We start from the raw sequence: 23942 nt of genomic DNA, 5'->3' as shown, positions 1-23942 counted from the left end.
AGTGGAGCAAAGAAAACCAGAAACCAGACCCAGAGAAACCGGAAACCCAAAAAACTACGCAAGGACAAACACTCTTTGGACAGTGAAGATTGCTAGCTGGTAGAGCCTTAGATACAGTAGACAGAAAGTGCTCAAAGAACATTTAGTTAGCTGAGCTGGGAGCAGTGTTCTGCTGGAAGGAGTTGGGCTTGAACCAGATTGATTGATTATGTTTTTCAGAGTTTCAAATGGAAATATGAGCTCCAATATTGTCAACTTTAAAAAGGGTCAAACGCTTGATTTGTGACTTGCCTAAGATTTCAACTTTCCTGTTCATCTTACTCCCATTTCACTGTGGCCAAACTAGACTGAAGACTGCACCAGTCCAGTCCAGTCAGTTCTCCATTCCGAAATCGGACAAGGCAAGCAAACTTCATGGGCACACATATAAAACTCAACCTAAGTAGGGTATAAATATTTGCAATGCAAAATGCTGACACAGAGGGAGAGAAAGATAGAGTGCGAGCGAGAGTGAGAGTGAGAGCAAAGAATGAGGAGCTCTGTCCGAGGATGTTGGGAGTTGGCGGCAGTGTGTACCTACAAGGACTGTGCGTGGGCCATGCCACAGATAGCACTTGTACATGTGTACGTCCGTGCAACAGGGAACTGGCAACACTCACAGGCGGAGAGACCGAGACTCACGCACACCACGACAATGGCATAATATATTGGTGTCTAAAGCAGACCCGACGAGCCGGCTGAGGGCCCGGCTTCAGGGCAAGGAGTGCGGCAAGCCAAGTCGGCAGCACTTTGCAGATGCATTGCGAAAGCAGTTCGAGTTACAGTTACAATACGTGTTGGTTGGTGTGGCACGCAGAGGGGAAGAGGCTCGGTGATGGAAACGGGAAATGGGAAATGGATGGAGGTGGGAGCGGTGCGAGCTGTGTCCCGTTTCTAGTTGCATGTTGAAATGTCGTCTGTCAGACATGATGAAAATAATGGAGCAGAAAATGTCACTGGCTATGCTAAAGACATATGTGATATGCATGTGTCTGGGGCTTCTCCTCCACCTCCTCTCTCCGCATGTACATATCTCCCCCACAGCCTCTGCATATCTATGTCCATGGCCACGGCTCTAGCTCTGGCTCTGGCTCTCCCTCACCCAATAACACGTCAGTCCTGGCCGGTGCTTTTGGCCTGATGATTTAGTAAGGCCAACATTCCGATGCGATTCGGCAGCCCTCATTAACGTCTCCCGCTCCCCGGCACGAAAATGCAATTAGAAGCTTGTAGAGCAGCAGAACCGCGAAAGTACAGAAAAACCAAACGAAAACCTGAGTACCCGTGAAGATTGATCGTTTCTGTATCAGCTAAGGACCTCGTACTCGACCCTATACATTTTAAGCGATAACTAGTAAGGATTGATTGGTATCCCGTTTAATCCCGATTTCAAGCTTTCAAGGCTTTAATAACAATTAGAATACCTTCTGAAAGGGTATACGTATACTTATACATATTCAACATTCATCAACAATTTGTCAGCGGGTCGGGAAAAAAAAGAAACAATTTTTGTCGCTGTTATTTTTTCGTGTATTGTAGTTGGAGGCAATTTGCATAACGTTTAACGGTCGACAGAATGGCGCAAAAGGCAAAACGATGGCAAGCAAGTAATTAAATTCAAATCAGTTTTGGCTTCGTAACGGTACGAGAATTCCTTGACAGCCACACACCCCCTTGAAAAAGTGCTTCGCTGTCGAATGATGGACAAATTTATGGGCTGCAGTCTGCCGAGTGACATTTATATTAATTTATTGACACTGCGTGACTTGGGCGGCCAAGGATCGGTACACATGCACAAGGATGCGGAATGCTGAGCTGATGAAAAGTCCCTAATGTCAGCCACACACAGAGCCCGAGCCGTCCTCCGAAAGGCCATTGGCTCCTCCTAGATTCCTAGAGTCAAAGAGTCCTCGAGGGGACTTTAAACTAACGAGAGGTAGAGAGAGTGCCCACCGAAAAGGGGTTGCTAAACCTTCGACCATAGCACGTGCCATAATCATTAACAAAAACTTGTCAAATGCAATAAATCTTCTTGCATTTTTTTGTTGTTTTTTTATTTTATTCTGCATGTATGTGTGTGTGTGTGTGTGCCATCAACTAAAGTTGACCTCCATTAAAAGGGGGAAAGGGAAGGCGGTAAAAACCGAGCTGAGCTGACGGGGCCATTAATAAACCACGCACATGTAGGAAATAATTAAAATTATTCTCGGAGCGGGGTCCTCCTTCAAGCACACACAAAAATTTATAAATCATAAAAAATTATGTGTTATATGCGTGTGGAAAAAGAGAAATAAAAAAGGACCCCAGACCCCACAAAAGGGGTAGCGAAACAATGGGGCCCGCACAACAATGAAGAAAAGGAAACGGACTCAAAGGCTATGGGAATGGAAATAGGAATGGGAACCAGATCTGAGATGTAGGCCTAGGCCCGTTTCATGCATTGGAATAATTAAGCTATAAACCTCGACCTCTTTTCCTCGAGCAGGCTTCACTTGTGAGCTTGAAATATTTACACCTAAAGCAAATATTAAATGCCCAACAAATTATTTATGCACGAAGACTCGTCGCTGAAAATGGCGACGATAAGTCAGCCCAGCCAGGCCACTTCCGCACGAAAGTGGCATAAACAGAGGGAGGCGCCGAGCGAGAGCGCGGGAGAGGGGCAGAGCAATGTGGCTACATCATAGCCTAACCTTGCCCATAATGCTTACTAATAATAACCCCTCCCCCCGCCCCAGAACGGAATCTGAAAAAGAAAGTAATGCCAAAATAGAGGAAAGACTGAAAAAGTCGATGAATATACGTACGTTTGTGTGTGTACCCACCCATACCCGAAGAGCAGCAGCAGCGGCAGCAGCAGCAAAAATGCCAGGCCAGCAATAATACGCCAGGCCAGGCTAAACTATTTAAATCAAAAACTTCGGATCGGCCAGCATCAAGCTTGAGCTAAAGAATTTCCACACAGAAACGGGGGAAAACAGGGCGAAAAAAATGTACAAAAAATATGCAAAGAGGAGGGGAACAAATGCAAAGGAAAATGTGCGTCGGGACAGAGTGGGTCAGGGCAGGGCAGGGCAGGGCAAGGCGCTGAGAGGAAATTGCGAGTATTATTACGACTTTTATTAATTTTACCAGCACTTCCCTTCCCCTCGCCGCACCTTGCCTCACCCCCGTTTTTGTGGTACACTTTGTACCACTTTGCGTTTGGCCAACACGGCCAACGGGGCCCGTGTCCAGTCGAAGTTCCTCAGTAAACAACTTTGCACGCACCGAAATCGAAGCGGGCAACTTTCGCGGACAATACTCGTATACGAATTCCTTTGCTAGGCACCGAGCCGCGGCTGTCCTGTCCCGTTCTGTTCTGGTCTGTTCTGTTCCGTTTGTGGTTAAACTGGAGGACCATTGTGCCTTGCTGGCTGATTTATGTATGAAGCTGGAAAACTTTAAATTGTGTGCAGTGTGGCAGTAATCATTCTTGGAACGCCAAAAAATCGGTAAACTTTTATTAACAAGTTGAGGCTCGACAGCGCCGCCTTCTCAGGGGGTACGAGGCGAAGGTGGCGGCAGTCTGGAACACAGTCATGACATCAACAATAGAAATTGAAAATATGGCCCCCAGCGATGGCAGCATCCACCTCCACATCCACCGACTCGCCACTCGGGTAGAGTGTAGTTCTGGCCAAAGAGAGAACTGAACTGGGGGGGTGGGGGGATAGGGACAGGGAGGTGCCTGGGGAGTTTGGGGGAGTCTCTGAACGATGTCAACGCATGGCCGAAAATGTGAATTATTCTGGCCGGTTGTGTGGCTTTTATGAAAATATTTCAAATTCCCATAAACTCGCTCGGCAAATGGCTGCCAGTGCGGCAGTTGCATATTTGTTGCACTTTTTCGGTGCACTATGGAGCATAAAAATACATATGTGAAGAGCATAATATAATGATCGAATAAGCTGAAGCAAAGTCCTCTAGATCTACAATAGTTATTCAATAAGAATGGACATGAATGATATGGTGCAAAAGGCTATTTTATGTGAGTGTGTCTGAGTGTTTCATATCCAGTTTTCCACGGTTTCCACTGTGCCCGAAGCCTTTATGGCTTCCCAGACAACCCAAACCATTCTGCACTAGTCAAACAAGTGTAGGAAACAATCGATGTTCCACTTGAAAGTTGTATGAGCAGTCAGTCAGTTTTGTGCCACTGTGCAAACAATCAGTGGACTGGCCCTCGCACAATGACAGAAAATTGCACTTTTGTACGCCATGGATCCAACTATCATCTGGCCATGATCTATCAATTTTCGGCGAATTTTCATTTTCATTTTCGGTTCATTGTCCACGCTGAACGGACTCTTCTGGTTATTGTTTTATTCGCAGAGAGCACACACTCCACTCCTCAAATGTATGTACATATATGTAGCTACTCGCATACGGCTTCAAATGTATCTATGGGTGGGTGAGTGTATCCAACCATGGGAGCACAACAGTACCAGAATTTGTCCAGGCTTAAGAGTGTGCGTGTGCGTGTGCCTGTGCCTGTGCCTGTGTGATGGGACAGTCGGGAGGGGCTTGTATTTATTTTCATAGCCATGTTTGTGACACAATTGATTGGAAAAACATAAACATCGGATCCTGTCGAGTCGAGTCGAGTCGAGGCGTGTGTGTGTGCGTCTAATACGTGTCCGAGCTGAGTTGATTGTCATGTCAAATTTACGGGAACGGGAGAGGGAAGAAAGCCCAGCGTCAAGACTAGAAAACTCTATTTATAAACGTCAACTCGAGGAGTGGAAGGTGCGGCGGCGGTTCAGTTCGGCTCATTCTCACCTGGCGCAGAAATTGATGACTGTGTAGCAGAATCAATTTAATTCAATTAAAGTCAGAGCAAGGCAACAGAACTAAGGCGATTTATTTCGACACGCTCTGGCGGAGAGCACAACATACAACAACCAACAACGGCCAAAAAGGTCGAGCTAACAAAATTAATTTGAACCGAGCTTCGGACTCCGCACTCTCTCCTCAAAGATAAATGTTTCGGATGCCGAAGGTGGACTGCGGGACCCTGCGGGGAAATTTAAGAGTAGTAGGACCGGTGGGCCGCTGCCCACATAGGAAGGCAACACATAATTGCGGAGGAGCACACTCAGCATTTAGCCGGAACTTGTTTGAACAACCGCATTAAATGTCGGTCAGTCCAACAAACACCGAGAGCCGACAGCCGACAGCAGACAGCCGACAGCCGAGAGCCTAGCGAGACAAAGCAAACAAAACAAAAGACCATAAAATATTTAATAAGCGACCCCAGACCAGATCAGCATGCCAGACCAGCCCAGACCTGACCAGGACAGACCTGACCAGACCAGGACCGACCAGAGACTATGCTAGACCAGACCCATTTGGTCAATTCATTTGTGCAGCTGTCGTCGCCACAAACAAATATGACAGCCGGAGCCCGTGCGACCGCAGGCAGGCATGGAAATTCGCATGCGAATTCGTCCGAATGTGGAGTGGCATCTTCTTTCTCTCAGTGCAGGCTAATTATTTCCATAATTTCGAGGCTAGGCACCAGAAAATGAGACTCAGTTATAGTGATGCAAAAGGCAATACTCGTAACTGGCTGGAAAAGAAATGGCACGTCCGAGTATTTCATACATTTTCATTCACAGGCGAAACAATCAGAGGGAAATGGACAGAGGGTGAAGGAAAATTGAAAAAGGCGTAGTGGGCAAACAACGACGTTGAAGTATTACCCCTAGGCCGCCATATCAAAGGCAAATACTATTGCAAAAAAACCAACTCCAACCCCCAGACCAAGCCAGACCAAACCAAACCAAACCAAAAGAAAAACCAGCACCAAAAGACCCCGGCAAAGAGAGCCAGAGAGCGTGCTAGTTGCCAGAGAAATTCAAATACAACCGACATGGTAATAAATATCCATATAAGCCACTTCAAAGTGAAAAGCAATAAGCTAAACTACCACATCAACTTACCAAGACCAAGACCAAGACCAAGACCAAGACTAGGACCACGACCAGGACCAGGACCAGGACCGGACCAGGCCTCTGCCCCCGTGCTCCGTGCTCCGTGGCCCGTTCCACCTGCCTTAGCGCTAGTCAACAGAAAGCCAAAGCAAAATTGCCTGGCATGCCACACCAATACCAATACCAATACCAAACGAATACCAATACAAGAACAAAAACAAACACAAACACGAGTACGAATGCGAAGACGAATGCGAATGCGAGAGCCAAAGGCGGAGAGCGAAAGTGGCAAGTGGCCGTCTCAGAAAGCTGCAACAAACGCTACATCAAAACAGCGGGGAAAACCCAAGAGCGCTCCACTTTAACCTCCTCCCTGGCCCCGCCGTGTGCAGGGCCTTTCGCCAGTGAAAGTTATATGGCCCTTTTGCCACGCACACCCATATAGGAATATATTTCATTTATGTGCCTCCAGGTTCGAGTCGACGTGATAGTTGTAGTCAACAATACAATCGCGTTGTGCAATTCAGAGATATAGAACTTGCTCGGAATGAGGGTTAAGAAAGCAATGCTGCTTTGCCAATAAGGATCAAAGCGATTAGTGTATTGAACAGAAGTAGGGTAGCAGCAGTTCACATAGAGTTGTTTTAACACAGATTAACTTAAATTAACGTGTTTGTAACTAGAGCATTACCTGTAGACCAATTTCAATGTCCCAGCTGATCCAAATTGAGCGAATGTTTCTCTTAAGGCAAACAAATCAACAGCCAAAGCAACAAAGCAAAGCGTAAATGCCCCCAATGAGAGAAGAGCCCAGAACACAGATACTATGCATACATATGCATGTTTGTATGTGTGTCCTTGTATTTTTGGCGCGAAAGTGCCGCCAAGTGACGCCGCCTTGTTGATTCACTCGAGCAGCGCCCTACAACGGCGAGTGGTGGAAGCACCGCAACCCCAGGAAGCGGGAGGGGCGTTAAGTGGAGGAGGAGGCAAGTGGCGGCTAATGGCCGCGAAGCTTTTTTTTGAGATTGACGGCCCTGATTTGGCAAAACAATAAATAAATACGAGTATACAAGAAATATGAGTACACAGGCAGGACTCGCGAGTGCGAGAGTGTGAGTGAATGAGTACGAAGAGTTGGTATTGCAGAGAGAAAAAAAGAGAAGAAAGAGCCTCAAGAGTGTGGTGCTGAGTTGCCAATTTGAATATGCTTCATATACACGCCATGTACACCTATACTACCAATACACATGTATCCGTCAGCCCCATATAGATACATACATACGTGCATACGTACTCCTATATGTATGTATGTGCATGCATAACCTGGTCAATCAGGGCGACGTATGGATAGCGTAACGCGGCGGAACGTAACGTAATACTTAGCGTGGCAGGACGCGGACACCACCTCAGTGACTTGATTTCCATTGACTCGAGTTGTCGACAGTTGCCTTGCGAACGCCAGCGGAACCTAAACGAAATGTGAACGGTTGCCCGAATAGCTTAAACTCCCGATAACCGTAGCACTCCAGGCTCGAGGCAGTTAGCACAGCCAGCTAGAGCCACGTATTAACTCATTTAAAGTGCAATTAAATGTAAATGATTTCAATTAACTCACTTAAGGCCGAAGGAAAACGCGCGCAGAAAATTACATTTATTTCTGCACTCTTGTGCTGCCTTTTCTTCTTTTTTTTTATATCAAGTTGATGCCGTGCGGCGGATAAAAGTGCAACTGAATTAAAAGTGCCCCGAACACTCGCACACCCACTCCCGTTCGTAAGCCCTGGGAAACGAGGAAGAAACTTTTGCTTAAATGTACATCGACGAGGATAGCGAGGAAAGTTCGCCCTTTGTGATGCTCACATCCCCCACCAAGTCTTGGGTCAGTGCAAACAAAGAGACCGGCTCCGTGTCCGGCACATCACATACAAACACACACACACACATATGTATCTCTCGTGGCTCCCAGCCTCCCTGCGCGTCTCACACACATCTCTTAATTTCACATTTCATTTTTTTTTCCACTGACAGCGGAAGCGAGAGGTTGGTAAAAAAGTTGGCTGAAAGTTTAAATGACTTTTGTTGTTTTTCTAAGTGTTTTTTAATGGTCTACGTGTGCTGGCCGCTGCATCTCATGCTGTCCTCCTGTCTGGCTAGCTGGCTGGCTGGCTGGCCTATGTTGATGTATGCCCAATTTTAAATATTGTATTGCCTTGTATGGCATGTGTGTGCGTGTTTGCGGCACGTGGCGTGTGCCACGTCAGCCCAAATGTATGCTGCGCCCCATATTGAGTATGATATTTGCATTAGCCACTAAGTTACTCTAAACTGCTGAATAGGAGGAAAACCCAAGGGGAGGAAAGGCATCGAGCCAACGCACCATCCCTGGGAAAGTCCTTAGATCCAGCCACTTCCAGAGCAAGCCAGAATTTATGACGTGTTTGGACTAGAGGCTTGGGTCCCTGATTACAATTAGGTCCTGCAACGGAGCTTCCCAATTGCTCCCTTTATTCAATCTTATTTTAACCCATCATCCACCAATCCATGACAAACAAATCTCCCAAAAGGTGAAACCCTCCCCCTTTTGATATTAAGTATACGCACAGCTGTCCATAAATTGTAAATTCCAATAAACATTGCTCGCGCGCTGCCAGGAGTGGACCGGGGGACCCAGACAGAAATGTCAATATATGGGAGTATTTATTTGTTTACCAGTTTATCGGGAAAACTATTTTATTTGCCTACGGGTATGCCGGAACAAAACACATTTCGGGCCGCTTCCCACAGCCCGCTGCTGCCTCCCCAAAGTAATAATCACTAAGATTATGGGGGGACAGGGGTCTGGGCCTTGGCTTAAATATGCGTAAAATGCGGCAGCTTAATCCGCCGCCGCTCAGACGCTGCCACACCCCAAAGTCAGCGCCTTCGGGTTGTGTCACGTTGTGTCGTGGCGTTGTCGTTGTCGTTGGCTTCACTGAATTTTCTGCGAGGCTGCACGTCAAACGGGACAAGGGCTTTGAAGTTGCGCTTAGATTCCGCCCCGGCCCCTTTTTTATTGGGGCCCGCCCTCTTCCAACTTGCTTAAAGTTTAATTGAGCGCGTAATTTAAGCTTTTCGCCAAGCTGCCCCATGCCCCAACTCCGGCTCCGGCTCCGGCTACGACTCTGATGCTAGTTGCTAAGTGGCAGGACCAGCAGCCACTTCCCCAAGTGGGAGTCAAGTAGAAGTGTCGTTCCCCAAGGGCCGGGCTAGGCCAATCGCTGCTTAAAGTTTCTCCCGCATCCAGCAAATCCCTTATGCTTAAATAAATAAAATATTATTTAGTCAATCACGAGGTTTTCAAACAAATTGCTGAATGAACAAATCGTTTCCAAAAAAGAAACGGTTTTTAATTAAAAACATGAAGGGAAGTCTGCCTGTGTCACATCGAAGTCCTTAACACCCTAACATTTTAACGTCTAACGTCATTTTCCCATATCCAATCAGATGGCCAGGCATACAAAAGGCTTCTAAATATATGAGTGTTCCACGCAGAATAGAGCGATACTCCACAAGTTGAACATGCTCTCTTCCCCGGAGAGTATCCCATGAGGAATTAAAAGAATTTCACAGGAAAAATTGCATAAGCTATAAATAATTAGAAATTATATCGAAAATACTCCAGAAATAATCGCATTACCACTAATAATTCCAATTATAAAATTTGATTAATTTTGATGGATTATTAGAGATAATATTGAGAGAGTGAGAGGAAGCCAGACAAATGTTTTGTAGAAGTATTCTGCTGAAGGAGAAATCCCAATGTTTTTATTCAATAGAAAATATTCATTCGCAATTTAATGGTTGGCATAAAAAATTGTTTTCTGGCGATACTACATTTTTTTTTATTGAATTTTTTCCCGGCTCCCGCTCCGTGTCTGTCCACTGGTGCTCCCACTCGCAGTATCAGTGCCAGGTTGAATCCCGACGACAACAACAATCATTGACACATCCATACGCTTTGCACAAACCAAATCCACACAGGTACAGATGTCTGTATGTATGTATACACCCACACACATTCAGACAAATACTACATGAAGGATATTTGAATTTTTGCATTTTGTTGAATTTCAATTAAAAGCCTTGATTTTGATTGTACCTTGTGCACATGCTGGGCTCCTGCAAAGAGCTTTCTATACGCTCAAAGAGCGTAGGCCCAGACACAGACCGAGACCCCAAACATCATTCGGTTTTTCGGGTCAAACGGGGGTCCCGGCTCCCGGCTCCCGGCTACCGGCTCCGGCCCGACAAAGAAAACGTAAAATGGCCGGTTGAGGAATTGTGTTAAAAACGAATTTACATTAATTTCAGTTTACAGTTTTTGTACCGTCCTCCGTTCCGGCTCCCGTATTCGGTTTACAATTATTGTACGAGTGTATCGCCCTTGCCTCTGACCCTCATCCCCGCTCAAGCGTCCCAGCTTCCCTCACCTTTGGTGAAGAATCAATTGCGGCAAGACGAGAGAAGGAGAGCCAGAAGGAAAATTAAATTGAAAATCCATCCGACCCGAATGTGGAATTAAAATTAAATTTCTACCTACGAATTTTTAAATCAAACGAAAGCAACTCAAACGACAGACAGGCACGGCAACGACGATAGGGAGAAGAAAAACAATTAAAATTAAATTAAGAAATTTATTTATTTTGAATTATGGTCCCACTTCTATTCCTGACTCTCCCCATCGACTGGGGATTCTGTAGAGGTGGAGCTGGAAAATATATCAAAATATGAGAAACAAATAAAAACAAGACAAATGCATCTGTCAAATTGACTGTGGGAGAGTGTCCACAACTCAATTTAAAGGATCCTGTTCCTCTAACATACATATACCAAGAATGCCACATTTGCATACCTGTATGGATGTATACATATTTGTCAAAGACTTCTCGGTTGCGAACGAAAGAGATGCCTGGGGCAATTACTGATGATTAGGCAAATGGAAAGCTTACGGCAAAAATACATACATATGTATGTGCGTAGCCGTGTCATGTATCATGTATCATGTATCATTAACCTCATCGAACTGTTGAGTGGAATGGAGGAAGGGAGGCTCGGAGCGTTCTGCTGATAATTTATTCAAGTTGTGGCCGAACTAATCTCGCAATGTCAGTTACTGTAATCATTCAATGAGATAAAAGAGCATGCCAATATCCACCTACACAGGCAGATTTCTTTTCCAGTCTTAGGCAGACTTGGCGGCAGAAAAAACGCTCTAGAGATGAGAGCGTGACAGCGAAAGTGATTGCCAGATGTGAATCACGAGTCAGACAGTCATCATAGAAAGGATTGCCATTCAAGAAAACGTTTGGTAGATGGTAGATGCTTAAGAGTTCCATCATCTTTTCGCAGTCCGCTCACGAACTCCTATCTAAGACCGAGCCGACGCGTCGTCGAGCAATTTCGATACCTTTGGCCGAAAAAGAGGCGAGAGCAAAAAGTTCAGAAACAGACAACCAACTTAGCCTCACGCACAGCTAGGGGTACACGGGTACGGGTACGGCTACGGGTACGGGTTCGGGTACTCGTTGTGTTCCGAAGAGCACACAATCACAATCTGCCAGTGCGTGAGTGTTTGCGTGGATGAGATTTGGTTGATTTTGGCATTTTGGGGTGACGTGAGTGGGTGCGTGTCCAGATACGTGTTCACGTCGACGTCCATGGTCAAGCCAGAGCTGGTGCCGGAGCCGGTGCCGGACCCGGAGCTGGAGCGGTGCGTGCTGCAAAACAATTTAATTAATTCCAGATTTGCGAGGAATTTTTCGCGAAAGCCGCGGTGGCAATGGCAGCGATCTGAATGTGGCATATGCATACTCGTACGCACAATATACATATTGTATGGAAAATGAGGTTGGGATGGTATGTGGATGGGGTTGGAAATGGCGATGCCCATGCCGATGCCGATGCCGATGCCGATGGGAGATGAGAAGTGGAGAGTAGCCCATTGCCAAAAATTCAGCAATTCGCACGTACTTTTACTATTTATTTGTTTCTCACTTGCTATACTTTTCTCTCTCTCTCTCTCCCTCTCCCTCTCTATCTCTTTCATTTTCTTTTATTCGGATAGCCTGCCAGCTACGGCAAGAAGAACGGGATGTGGTATGCATCGCCTGGAAATCAGGGCTGGGGCTCCAAGCCCGCCAGTCGGAAGCCCTCAATAATGGAAGCGGATTTGGGCACATTATCGACCACATCAGGCTCGATAAAGCGCAGTGCCGGCCGTGTGATACGCATCATCAATAATTTGGATCATTCGGTGCAGGTGAGTGCAGGGGGGTCCGAGTACGGCTCTGGCTCTGGGTCTGGCTCTGGGTCTGGGTCTGGGTCCTCTCCTGACATCACAGACTCGTACGATATTTATTGTTTCAGCATACCCAGGACCATGACCAGGCCCAGGCCCTCAACAATGCACACAAATATTTTTGTTGTGGAAGTGCAGTGATGTGGGGGACTCTGCTGCGAAATTGCTCCTCGTGCGTTGCATTTTGCAGAATTTTTGCTATTTCCCTGAATCGGTATTTGTTTTTGTTATTGTATTTGCGCTGGGGCAGCGATGCGTTGGGCAAATGTTTTAATTGGCGCGATTAAAGCGCGCATCGGACTGCAATATTTATGTAAATTTATGTTTGACTATTGCATTAGAGCGTCGCGACAAGCGCACAAGCCGCCACTTGGAGCCGAGGCTGAGCCGCCAAAGTCCACTGAAATTTATGCAAAGTGATGGCCGAAATATGCGGAAAGCCAGCCGGTAAAAATATTCTTAAATATTCAACGGAGGAAATTCGAAATTCGGAATCCGGAAAGTTTTATACAAATACGAGTGCGAGCATATAGCCACCTCTGACCTGGCAAATAGTGAAAATGCATTTTGTCAAAAGTTTACTTTTCAGCTTCGCTGGTGGGCCAAAAAATTGGGGCCGCCGCCAGCGCCGCCAACTCCGCCAACTCCGAGGTCGATTGAATGCCAAACCGATTCGCTTTTGTTTATATAAATATTTGCCATAAATATTTAATGGCCAGCGCAGTTTATTTATTTATTTTGCTCCCCTTTTTTTCATCCATTCTGACCCCGCAACTGACTATCTGTCATTAAGGGATCCAGCGCATAAATAATTCGACAATTTATATACCCAGGACACATATTGGAATAAAGTTTTGTGTGTGTTTTCTGCAAAAACCCTTGGACCAACTCTCGGGACCATCATTAGTTGCGGTTGCCATTTTTCAAACGCAATCTCCCCTCCCCTCGACACCCGTCTTTTTTTTTTTTTTTTTGACTCGGTTTTCGGCCTGGCCGTAATGACTGCGCAATTATAATTCCCAATTTATTATACATTTTCTATTAAATCGTTCCCCGTGCAAGTGCAGGGATTAAATTTTCATGACAATCAACAAAAACCCATTCACTTTGACATTCAAAAAATGTCGAAAGGTTCTGTGTGGGAGTCTGAAAGAAGGGTGCAATTAACCTTTGCCCACTTTCGGGGTCGGAGCTGGGGAGGGGACTGGGTTTCGGGGTTTCGGGGCCCTGCAGCAATCATATGGAAAATCAATTGTCTGCAATTTGTGTTTTATTGTACTCGTACTGGTATGCAGGCAGGCGGTTGGATAAACAGCCGAAAAGCCGAACGGCAACAAAATTGAAGCCACGGTCAATTTGGTAATTTCCGCTGACATACCCCCTGCAAAAACAAGCAAAAACAACCAAAAACAAGAAGGCAGACGAAAAACGAGGAACGGCCTGGGAAAACTCCTGCATTCGGAGGGCTACTCTTTCCCACTCGCTCTGGCAGTCTCGTAATTTATGTTATTATTACGAAAATGCCTTTAAAATATGAATTGGCCGAAGCCACTATAAACGTAGTCCGTCTCCGCCTCCCCTCCTCCAAAGCCGTTGTCGTAGTAACGTTTTATGGTAATTTTCCTAAGTGCAAGTAAAATTTTTGTAGCCCTTTTTTCCCAGGTGGGATACGCGACGACTGGGTGGGGCTTTCGTGCCGTTTTATGAATCAAAATACATTACGTTGTGGGCGTTTCGACACCTTGCGGCGCGTGGGTGTGATCAAGGGCCGTTTCAACCTTGGCCGAGGAATTCGCTGCGTCTGATCGACCCAATCCAAGGTGGTGAGAGTGCCTGTCCATCTGCCGGAGACCAGACCTGAATCGAATCCCATTAATGGGAAAGACAATGGCAGACAACGGCAGACAATGGAAAAATAGGCGACAACAAAAGCAAGCTAGGCAGAGCCCCTTTCCGCTCCTCTCCCTGCCGGCAAGACCCACTTAATGGAGTTTGCAATGCAAATTTGACCAAAGTACAACCGACAACAACTGCAAAATAGGAAACTGTACGAGTAGTAGTCGCTGTTTTTGTTGTTCAACCCACCGAACACTGCACGCGCTCAATGACCAAGGCCAAGGACATGTCGTCGTCGTCGTCGTCGTCGCTGTCGGTCGGGCCAGAGGACGAAGTCCCGGCTAAAATATATATTTTGTGCAAAAATCGCTGAAAGTACGGAGTACGGCGCCGCCGCCAAACACCAAATGCTGACGCCGATTCCACTACACGTACATTACTCGGAGATCCGATTCCATCGAGCACAGTGGTGCGAGGCGAGCACTGAATGGATAGAAACCATTGAAAAGAAACGATAGATCTGCAAGGAGAGATTCCTGGAAAGATTCCGTAATAATTCGACTCCGTAGATACAATAATTATCTACAATTTGGAGCTCATTATTTCCCCCAATCTGTGGACACTGTGCACCGCATCGCCCACTTGTTTCCTGCTCCTGGGTCCGTTCTGTGTCTGTGTCTGTGTCTGTGTCTGTGTCTTTTCCCATGTTTGTGTTTGCGTTTGTGTCTGTTGGTTTTGTTTGCGTCTGGGCTCTGTTTTGAGCGACTACATCCACATCTACATCTATATCAATGTCTACGTCTGCATCAAGTGCCTCTGGTGCCTCGGCTGCCTCGGCTGATGTTCGCACGGGGTAATGCAATTGAAAGGCACAATAAATGGCTATGCATAATGGCATGCACTCAATATTGGCGCTGCAACAGCAACACCAACAGCCCCAACAGCAGCCCCCCTTAACTTTTCCTATATGTAGGACTGTGGGATTGGGGTTGGGCGTTTGCCAATCTAAAGTGCAACGTGTCACATTGTATTTTGCTTTTGTTTGCAACTTGCAACCTGCAACTCAGGTGTTTGACGTATGAAACAAATTTGGCCTTCAGTTATTATGTGTTTATGCACATGACATGTAATGAATGCACATTGAGATATGTGTAGGTATTTTCCTGCACATAGGGAAATTTCCTCTCGGCCATGTATACATTTGACGAAGACAAACACTGGCCAAGAAAATATGTATAAAATTAGGGATCTTTCTGCTGCCGCAACCCAGGAATGCGCTCCTTCAATGAAATACACATCTTCGATAGTCCTGCTGCAGATAATGCATAAAGAGTTTCCATCTTTTCCACTAGGGTTCTGCTATAAATATTCCTTAGATTCGATTTAACCGCCCCCCTCGCTGCCCCAAAGTCAGACCGTCGTTTTCATTTAAATAACTCTGGTCCCTTTTATGCAACTCCATGGACGTTGTCGATGACGACAGTGAGGACTACAAAGCTGCCGCTTTGCCGCCCCTCCAGCCACCTCTTTGGCCCCCCCCTGCAGTTTAACGTCTTTTGTTTTATGCATGTTTGTGTTTTATTGGAATTCCTTTGTATCGGAGCGGAGCAAGCAAACGAAAATATTTGAAAAATTGGAGTGGTTTGGACGTCACCAAGATTAAATCAGCCATGCAACGGCCCAACGATTGAATGTCGGAAAAAACCCTCCACCCCACACCCCCCTTAAAGGATGGGAAGCGGTGGGCGGAGGGCGGAGAGAAATGCTGAAAATTTAAATCACACACAGGACACAGAATGCACAGCCAGATGAAGGACCTGTGTCCACGTCGATGCCCGCTTCCTTCCGGCAGCTGTTTGCCGTCTCTCCCTGACCCCCTCCCTCCCAATTGCCACCCCCCCCCCTTCCCCGCGCAGTACCTGAATGGGGAATGGGAGAACGGAACCCGAACCCGAACCCCAACACACATACGAAAAGTGCACGTAATTGGCTTAACAAACGCCATTTGTTTGGGGTCACGTGATTGGAGCTGCCAACGTTCTCGGTAATGTAATTATTTGCTCACATAATTATATTTGTTTATACGAGTAGTCAATGCCGAGGCAGAGGCCTCTGTGCATCATCAGGACATCTTATGAATAGCTCCCGTGTGTGATTTTGCATGTATATATACGAGCATCTGTGTGCACACACACACACGCACACGCACACAAGGGAAGAGACTGGGAGATATGTATCCATGCATAATTTATGGCAGGGCCAGGGACCGTCTCTGCATCTCTGCAACGGCCCAAAATGCATTGCACAAAATTATTAAAAGCATCTTCTGCAGCAGCTTCTGTCCCTTCAATTCATTTTCCGGCAAATTAAGTGACACTCGATTGGGGGGCTGTGAAGCAGGAGCTTTTCCAAACAGAAACTGATTTTGAGCTGAGAAAATGTACTTTAAGAGCTGTTGATGGACATTGGATGGATTGGAAAACTTGAACAATGGTGGTTTTTATTGCATTTCTAGGATACAGAGTCTCCCTAGTCTCTTATTTATTTCACTTATTCAAACCATTCCGTCAGGATCTTAATTTCAAACGGCCGCTTTTCGCCGGACAGTTGGGTCGCAGGTGTACCGGTTTGATAAACCATCAATATATGTACGTATATTGTGATAAATAGAGGCGGACGGCTGACGGCGGACGGCGGCCGCTCCAAACAATCGTTAGGGCCCGGTCCGGTAAGGCCGACACCTGAACCAGTTAACCTAACGACCCATAAAGGACATGCGTCGTCGCTGTAAATCAAATTTCTAACAACAAAAAAGTGAGACAACAACGCATAAAAACCGATAGATCAAAACAGAGGAAAAAAAACCCATGATAAAAAAACGTTTGTTTTCGCATCGGACTAAATAGATGGCCCGAGACTCAATTGACCAACAAATACGACTACGACTAGTAGAAAGGAACTAATTCTATTTTAATCGCTGGTGTTTCGGAACTGCCTCCTTTTCTGCTGGGAAAAAGGATTACGAGTAATCGTTTCGATCTGAGACTTAAAAAAAAGTAATACATTTGCCAGAATGTATCCGATAATTATAATTGATTTGCAAATTACCCTCAAAAACTTTTTATATTTGGTCAACCGAAGCAACCAAAAATCATATTTCCAACTTTTGCGACAGAAAAAGTTCGAAATTCTGATTTTAAAAAATGCGCAACGGGTTTTTGGTGTTTGGCCGGGGGCTTGGTCAGGGAGGGACTTGAAACTACGTTGATTTCCTTTTTGCTGACAATCAGTCGGATCTGGTCGGGAAATTAAGTAGCAGAATTGCTCGGGGAAAACCACTCAACACGGACATAAAACCATTAAACCGACGCCTTTTTCGAAGCCAAACTAAATACATAAATTAAACCGAGTTCGCCCAGACACGGCGAAAGTTTATCGTGTGCTCACTCGCCCAATTGTCGCTGGCGCGCTTGGAGCCGCGCGGCGTGGAGTGTGGGGGCAACGGAGAGAGGTATCTCCCATCTGTGTGGTCTGGCAGCTGCTTAAATTTAATGGGGACGCCGTGTTCCAGTGGAGACGGCCCGGCCAGATGACGGCAGAAGAGGCACAAAGACAGATTCTTCTTCGGCACGCGTGAATAGCTGTTATCAGGGCCCTGAAGGTCATTAAAACTCAAGTGTTCCACTCGAAAAGTAAGCAGCGAGAGCAGGAAAGCCAAACTGAAGCGCCAACCGACAAATGCAACAAAGCGTGGCCTTCTTCTGGCCGCACCATCGGTCCGGGCCGAGCTGCTTGTGGGGCTCACCCAATTATGAGAGCACAAGCTCAAGTGCAACAACAACAACAACAACAACAACAGCAGCCGTAGCAGGAGCAACAGCAGCAGCAGAAACACCCACATCCTCATCCACATCAAGGGGCAAACAATGGTGTCCCTGCCTTTGCCTCAGACTCCCCCCGTCCACCTCCCGGCAGCAACAAATAAAATGTATTAAGCATTAAAATAAAACGCAAACTAGGTCACAGACTCGATTTGTGGAACGCGCCGCAAAGAAGTGGAAATGGATGTAGCCCTGGACAAGGACGAGGGCGCGAGGGCAAGGACACAGGGAGGAGGGAGGAGGGGAAACAGTCGACGACAGCATATAATTATAAATATTAGTGGGTCCCAGAGTAGGATCCGAGGCAGGACCCGAGCGGAAGTTGCGTGCCGTGACTAAATTTTTGATCGCAGGTCAAGTCAAATGTGTTGAAGGGCCACACACACATACACATGTAAGCCGTACACACGTACAGCTACGGGACGGGTACAGCTACGGGACGAGTACGGGTACGGGTACGGGTGCATATGTATGTATGCCAGGGGCCAGACTAATTACTCGACCATGTTTAACACGTGATTCTATGTACACATCCACATGCATAATCCCATTTACGGGTTTACCATACCCTCTCATGCCCTCTCACGCTCTCTCGCTCTCCCCTTGCAGTGTCGCGTTTTGTTGAACCTACGCACCTCGCAGCCATTCGAGGAAGTGCTCGAGGATTTGGGTCAAGTGCTGAAAATTAACGGAGCAAAGAAAATGTACACAGGCACTGGCCAGGAGGTAAGCAACGTCAACGGCAACGGCAACGGCGCGGCGACCTTGACACGGCCTAATAACTTAATGAAGACCAAAGCCTGGCCGAAACTTGCAAAATGATTTGACAAATTGTTTTCTCACCTTTCAACTCACTCACACGCAGGTCCGCAGTTTCTCCCAGCTGCGGAACGAGTTCGCCGACGTGGACACCTTCTACCTGGCCACGGGCACTGCTCTGATTGCCGGCTCACCCATCAGACGGTCGCGGTCGAGACCCTCGGTGGTGGCCGCCGCCCCCATACTGCCCACGGATGAGCTGCCCAAGGTGCCGCTGCGTGGGGCAAGGCCTAGGAGCAAGAGCCGGCCGCGCATACTGTACGCGCCGGAGAGCGAGATATTGCGACCGAATGGGGAGTACACCATGCTGGACATCATGAAGGAGGAGCCCACCAAGGTTACGATCAGGGGCTTGCGGCGTACCTTCTATCCGCCCGTTCACCATGCGCCGGCTGACAACTCGCCGCCGGACAAAAAGTTGCAGCTCCAATGGGTGTAAGCTGGTGCAGGAGTGTTCACTGTACCGCCAGTCACTGTATCAAGTAACTCTTTTCAGCCATGGCTACCGTGGCATCGATGCTCGCCGGAACCTTTGGGTCTTGCCGTCCGGGGAGCTGCTCTACTACGTGGCCGCTGTGGCCGTGCTCTTCGACCGGGACGAGGATGCTCAGCGCCACTACACAGGCCACACTGAAGATATTATGTGGTAAGAGTAGCTGTTGACCCCGAATAGATCCCACAGATGTCTAAAGACTCTCATCCCTGCCAGCATGGATGTGCACCCCTCCAGGGAGCTGGTGGCCTCGGGGCAGAAAGCTGGACGCGATCGCAAGTCGCAGGCGCATGTACGGATCTGGAGCACCGAGTCCTTGCAGACACTCTACGTTTTTGGCATGGGCGAACTAGATAGTGGCGTCACTGCCGTGGCATTTTCGCAGCTGGTAAAATTTATCGATGGGAAATACTTTAGATAAGATAACCCTATTGCCTACTCCTTCGCAGAACGGAGGCAGCTACATCCTTGCCGTAGACAGCGGCCGTGAGAGCATCCTGTCCGTTTGGCAGTGGCAATGGGGTCACCTGCTGGGAAAAGTAGCCGTGAGTACAAAGCCCAAACCATCCAATGAAGCTATATTTCAGACTAATCTAATCTCTGGGCACTGGTCCATTGCAGACACTGCAGGAGGGCCTATCGGGCGCCGCATTCCATCCGCTGGATGATAATCTCATCATCACACACGGGCGCGGCCACCTGGCCTTCTGGCATCGGCGCAAAGATGGCTTCTTCGAGCGGACGGATATTGTCAAGCAGCCATCGCGCTCGCACGTAACGAGCGTGCAATTCGAGCCGGATGGCGATGTCATAACAGCCGACTCGGATGGCTTTATCACCATCTACTCTGTGGACTCCGATGGCGCGTACTTTGTCCGCACCGAGTTCGAGGCCCACAACAAGGGCATCGGCTGCCTGATCATGCTGGGGGAGGGAACACTGCTGTCGGGCGGCGAAAAGGACCGCAAGATAGCCGCCTGGGACTCCCTGCAGAACTACAAGAAGATTGCCGACACTAAGGTGGTACTTTCTAGGCGTTTCCCAGAGAGAGCTTTGTTTCATTTATTTTTGTGTATTCCTGTGGCAGCTTCCTGAAGCCGCTGGCGGCGTGCGAACGATTTATCCGCAGCGTCCTGGGCGCAACGATGGCAACATCTATGTCGGCACAACCCGCAACAACATCCTCGAGGGCTCGCTGCAGCGCCGCTTCACCCAGGTGGTCTTCGGTCATGGCCGGCAGCTGTGGGGTCTGGCCGCACATCCGGATGACGAGCTCTATGCGACGGCTGGTCACGACAAGCATGTGGCGCTGTGGCGCAAGAATAAACTGATCTGGACCATTCAGACGGGGTACGAGTGTGTGGCGTTGGCCTTCCATCCGTTTGGCACTCTTGCTGCGGGCAGCACTGAGGGCCATCTGCTGGTCATCAACTGCGAGAACGGAGCGGTGATGTTGACCCTTCGCGTCTGTGGCTCGCCCCTCAACTGCGTGGCCTACAATCAGGGTAGGATCCAGTACCCTCAACTTGTCCCAGTCCCACACGATCTAACTCTTGCTTCATTCTCTGACTCTGACCGACAGTTGGTGACATGATTGCCATGGGCTCACAGAATGGCAGCATTTACCTCTTCCGCGTCTCGCGCGACGGTTTTTCCTACAAGAAGGTCAACAAGATACGCGGCTCCCAGCCCCTGACACACCTGGACTGGAGCATGGATGGCAACTTTGTGCAGACGGTGACAATTGACTTTGACCTGCTGTTCTGGGACGCCAAGTCGCTGTCGCCGGAGCGCAGTCCCATTGCCATGAAGGATGTCAAGTGGCTGACCAACAACTGCACTGTGGGCTTCCTGGTGGCCGGCCAGTGGAGCAATCGCTACTACAGCACCACCAACACCATCGTAGCCACCTGCAGCCGCTCGGCCGCACACGATATGCTTGCCTCTGGCGATGCCGAGGGATATTTGCGTTTGTTCAGGTGAGCTGTGGCGATGGGAGGGGAAAGGAAGGAGGATGGGGAATGGGGAATGCGCTAGCATTCCGCTGATGTAATTAGCTAATCTGATGCGGTTTTACAGGTATCCGTGCATCTCGCCGCGCGCCGAATTCCACGAGTCGAAGGTGTACTCTGGCATGCTGGCCTGCGCCCGCTTCCTGTGCGGGGATCACACACTCATCACGGTGGGCGGCACAGACGCTTCGCTCATGGTGTGGGACATTGTCGAGGAATAGCTGAAATGGCCACCGTGGCGCACCACTGCCCAGTACGAGTCGTGCTACACGGATTACTGGAATCGCCGCACATCGCGGGTCTCCTCCACATTGCTGGACAGTGACTCTGTCGACTATCAGTGACTCCATTCGAGTCCGATCGGCTCGGTTCTGGACAGTGTTCTGCTTGCTAGAGATTCAAACGAACAACAATTGGCCAGCATTCCGTTTTTTTTTTGTAGATGAACGAAATATTAATATTAGATAATTGCACCAATTGCATTAATACGATCGAAATTCAACATTTTCGAACATTTTTTTGAACAGAAACAAATCACATAGCAAACCGCACTCAAAACGGCTTCCACTCCGAGAATCTTCCGTTAGTCTTGCCATCTGCATTTGTCCCTGCCTTCCCCCCATTCGATTAAACAACTAAATCTAACTCTAAATGCCACTGGTGGATACTACAACTATAACTTTACGCAGCGAACAGCCGCAGTCAAAGCCTGACAAACTATACTTCATCTTCCACAACGTCTATATCTTGGTGTGTCGGTACCTTCACCTTCACCTTCCCCGAACAAATGCAAATGCAGTAACATAACCAGACAGTACGACAGTAAGTGACAAACAAACAGACATGCATCTCACCACAAACGCACTCAAACGTACGGATAATGAATACCAAGAAGTGCACTTCCAACTTATATACATATACTTATATACATATATCGAATGTGTATTGTTAAAGCAACTTTTATCATAAGCGTTGAAATAAATAAACAGTTTGAAAAAAAAAAACCACAAAATTAATCGAATAGCGGGAACTGTCAGTTTATCTACTGATTCCAATCATGTGGCAACTCCAGCGTCAGCTTCAAAATGTAGTCGACAGGCGCGCCACCTGATGGGATAAATAATGTAGTAATGAATGTAAAGTGTATGTAGAATGTTGATGTGTTACTACATGTAAGTTGTTACTACATGTCATGTTTCTCGGGGTCATTGCCTGTGAAATTCTACATTCAGCACTCTGACCGTCCTACGGTCGATGAACGGTAAGTTGGGAGTAGGAGGATCCATCCCGAGTATTAGTTATCCTAGGCAGAAACTTTCGCGGCTGTTACACGAACGGGAGCGGAGGAGCTCTCATTGGGCTTGGAATTCATATTGATATTATATTCCTCGTGCACCTGGGAGGCGGCCACCTAGATTATAGACCCGCTCAACGGGAATTTTGGCTCCAGATCCGTGGGTATGGTATCACACCTCCATACGAGCAGCGTGATGATTTGAAAGAACATTTTCACTGGGACTCTCCTCAGCTTTCGGTTGCTAAGTATCCATCGAACGATATAAGACCCAATGAGAATTTTAATCGCATTGACCTGAAGATCTGATGAGCTGCTAAAGTTTAAGATATCAGTGAATAATAAATACGAGCAGATAGTTTTGTTTTTTTTCCTCGAGGGATTTTTTATTCTTAAGCCTAATTTTGAACCCTAAACAAACAAACATGGAAGACAATTCTCGTAAGACTAATGGAAGACAATGATTATAGCTACTACTTAGGAAAAGTTAAAGCATTTTAAGATTTCTATATACATATACTATATAGTACAGTGTGAAAGCGACGTTTGATAGTGCTTTCGAGGCACAGAGGCAGGTCAGTCTTGTGCTCTCGTGATCACAGTTTGAGTTTAAAGCTGGCGTGCTCGTTTATCGACCATGCGAGCAAGTCCCATCACAGATGCTCAGAGGGATCGCTAATGTGGCCATAGCCTCAGTGGAGACAGATTTTGCTGGACTCCCATTGTTCGTTGAGCCAGTTCTGATGCTCCTCCTCGCTGTGGCACGTGTGACGGATCGCGCTGAGGTCCTTGCCCGCCTTCGAGTGGGTGGTGAAGATCCGCCTGATGCTCTTTAGCAGCTTCTTCATGTTGGTGGCGGCGCCGGTGAGAGAGCTCTTCTCCGGCACACCAGAGCTGGAGTTGACACGTTGAGCTGCTTCGGTATACATGTTTCAGTGGAAGAATGGATCAGAATGGAGAATTGGTGCCGATGATCTGCACAGATTGGGAACTGTAGTTCGAATGATACTCTGTTTCTGGCTGGGCATGCTTTTATACCCGATGGAGACTCACCCTCTACCTGCGCAACGCGAGGGATGGAGGAATGCGTCATCACTTCTGGATCGTTAGGTCTGATCTCCGGTCCTTCGGGCAGGTAGGCGAGTACAGTTTACCTGATCGATTGCATCGTAACGGATTTTCCGACGTGAAAATGTCTCTAGTGTGCCAATCTAGCAGGAGAATCTACTCGAAATTAATTGCAATTACTGAGG

General features: G+C 47.5%; 2 protein-coding genes across 4 annotated transcripts in view; one reads left to right on the top strand and one right to left on the bottom strand.

Annotated features, from left to right (window-relative positions):
* Window positions 1–22389, top strand: part of DCX-EMAP (Doublecortin-domain-containing echinoderm-microtubule-associated protein) — a 38830-nt gene extending 16441 nt beyond the window's left edge. Inside the window, exons 1-12 of one of the 3 annotated variants that reach the window (XM_033383315.1) lie at window positions 7438–7609; window positions 7718–7896; window positions 12121–12315; window positions 18681–18797; window positions 18937–19325; window positions 19387–19536; window positions 19600–19771; window positions 19833–19928; window positions 20005–20403; window positions 20471–20888; window positions 20966–21362; window positions 21463–22389. In XM_033383315.1, coding sequence (XP_033239206.1) covers window positions 7828–7896; window positions 12121–12315; window positions 18681–18797; window positions 18937–19325; window positions 19387–19536; window positions 19600–19771; window positions 19833–19928; window positions 20005–20403; window positions 20471–20888; window positions 20966–21362; window positions 21463–21616 — 2556 coding nt within the window. In that variant the 5' untranslated portion in view covers window positions 7438–7609; window positions 7718–7827 and the 3' untranslated portion in view covers window positions 21617–22389. Of the gene's footprint in view, window positions 1–3289; window positions 3534–7437; window positions 7610–7717; window positions 7897–12120; window positions 12316–18680; window positions 18798–18936; window positions 19326–19386; window positions 19537–19599; window positions 19772–19832; window positions 19929–20004; window positions 20404–20470; window positions 20889–20965; window positions 21363–21462 lie in introns of those variants that run through there. The other 2 variants (XM_033383316.1, XM_001353158.4) reach the window with 2 other exon arrangements.
* Window positions 22390–23045: 656 nt separating this feature from the next.
* LOC117184565 (uncharacterized) lies at window positions 23046–23700 on the bottom strand. Its single transcript, XM_033382820.1, has one exon. It carries the CDS (start codon window positions 23616–23618, stop codon window positions 23382–23384), a length of 237 nt encoding a protein of 78 aa, XP_033238711.1. The 5' UTR covers window positions 23619–23700; the 3' UTR covers window positions 23046–23381.
* Window positions 23701–23942: the final 242 nt, after the last annotated feature.

The sequence above is a fragment of the Drosophila pseudoobscura genome, chromosome X (assembly GCF_009870125.1).
Source record: "Drosophila pseudoobscura strain MV-25-SWS-2005 chromosome X, UCI_Dpse_MV25, whole genome shotgun sequence".
Lineage (NCBI taxonomy): Eukaryota > Metazoa > Arthropoda > Insecta > Diptera > Drosophilidae > Drosophila > Drosophila pseudoobscura.
Note: the sequence above shows the minus strand (reverse complement) of the source record. Positions and strands in the feature narration are given on the sequence as shown.

Bases quoted from the DNA above. Each gene is read 5' to 3' on its own strand.
- LOC117184565 (XM_033382820.1), bottom strand. From the start codon at position 23,618: ATGTATACCGAAGCAGCTCAACGTGTCAACTCCAGCTCTGGTGTGCCG.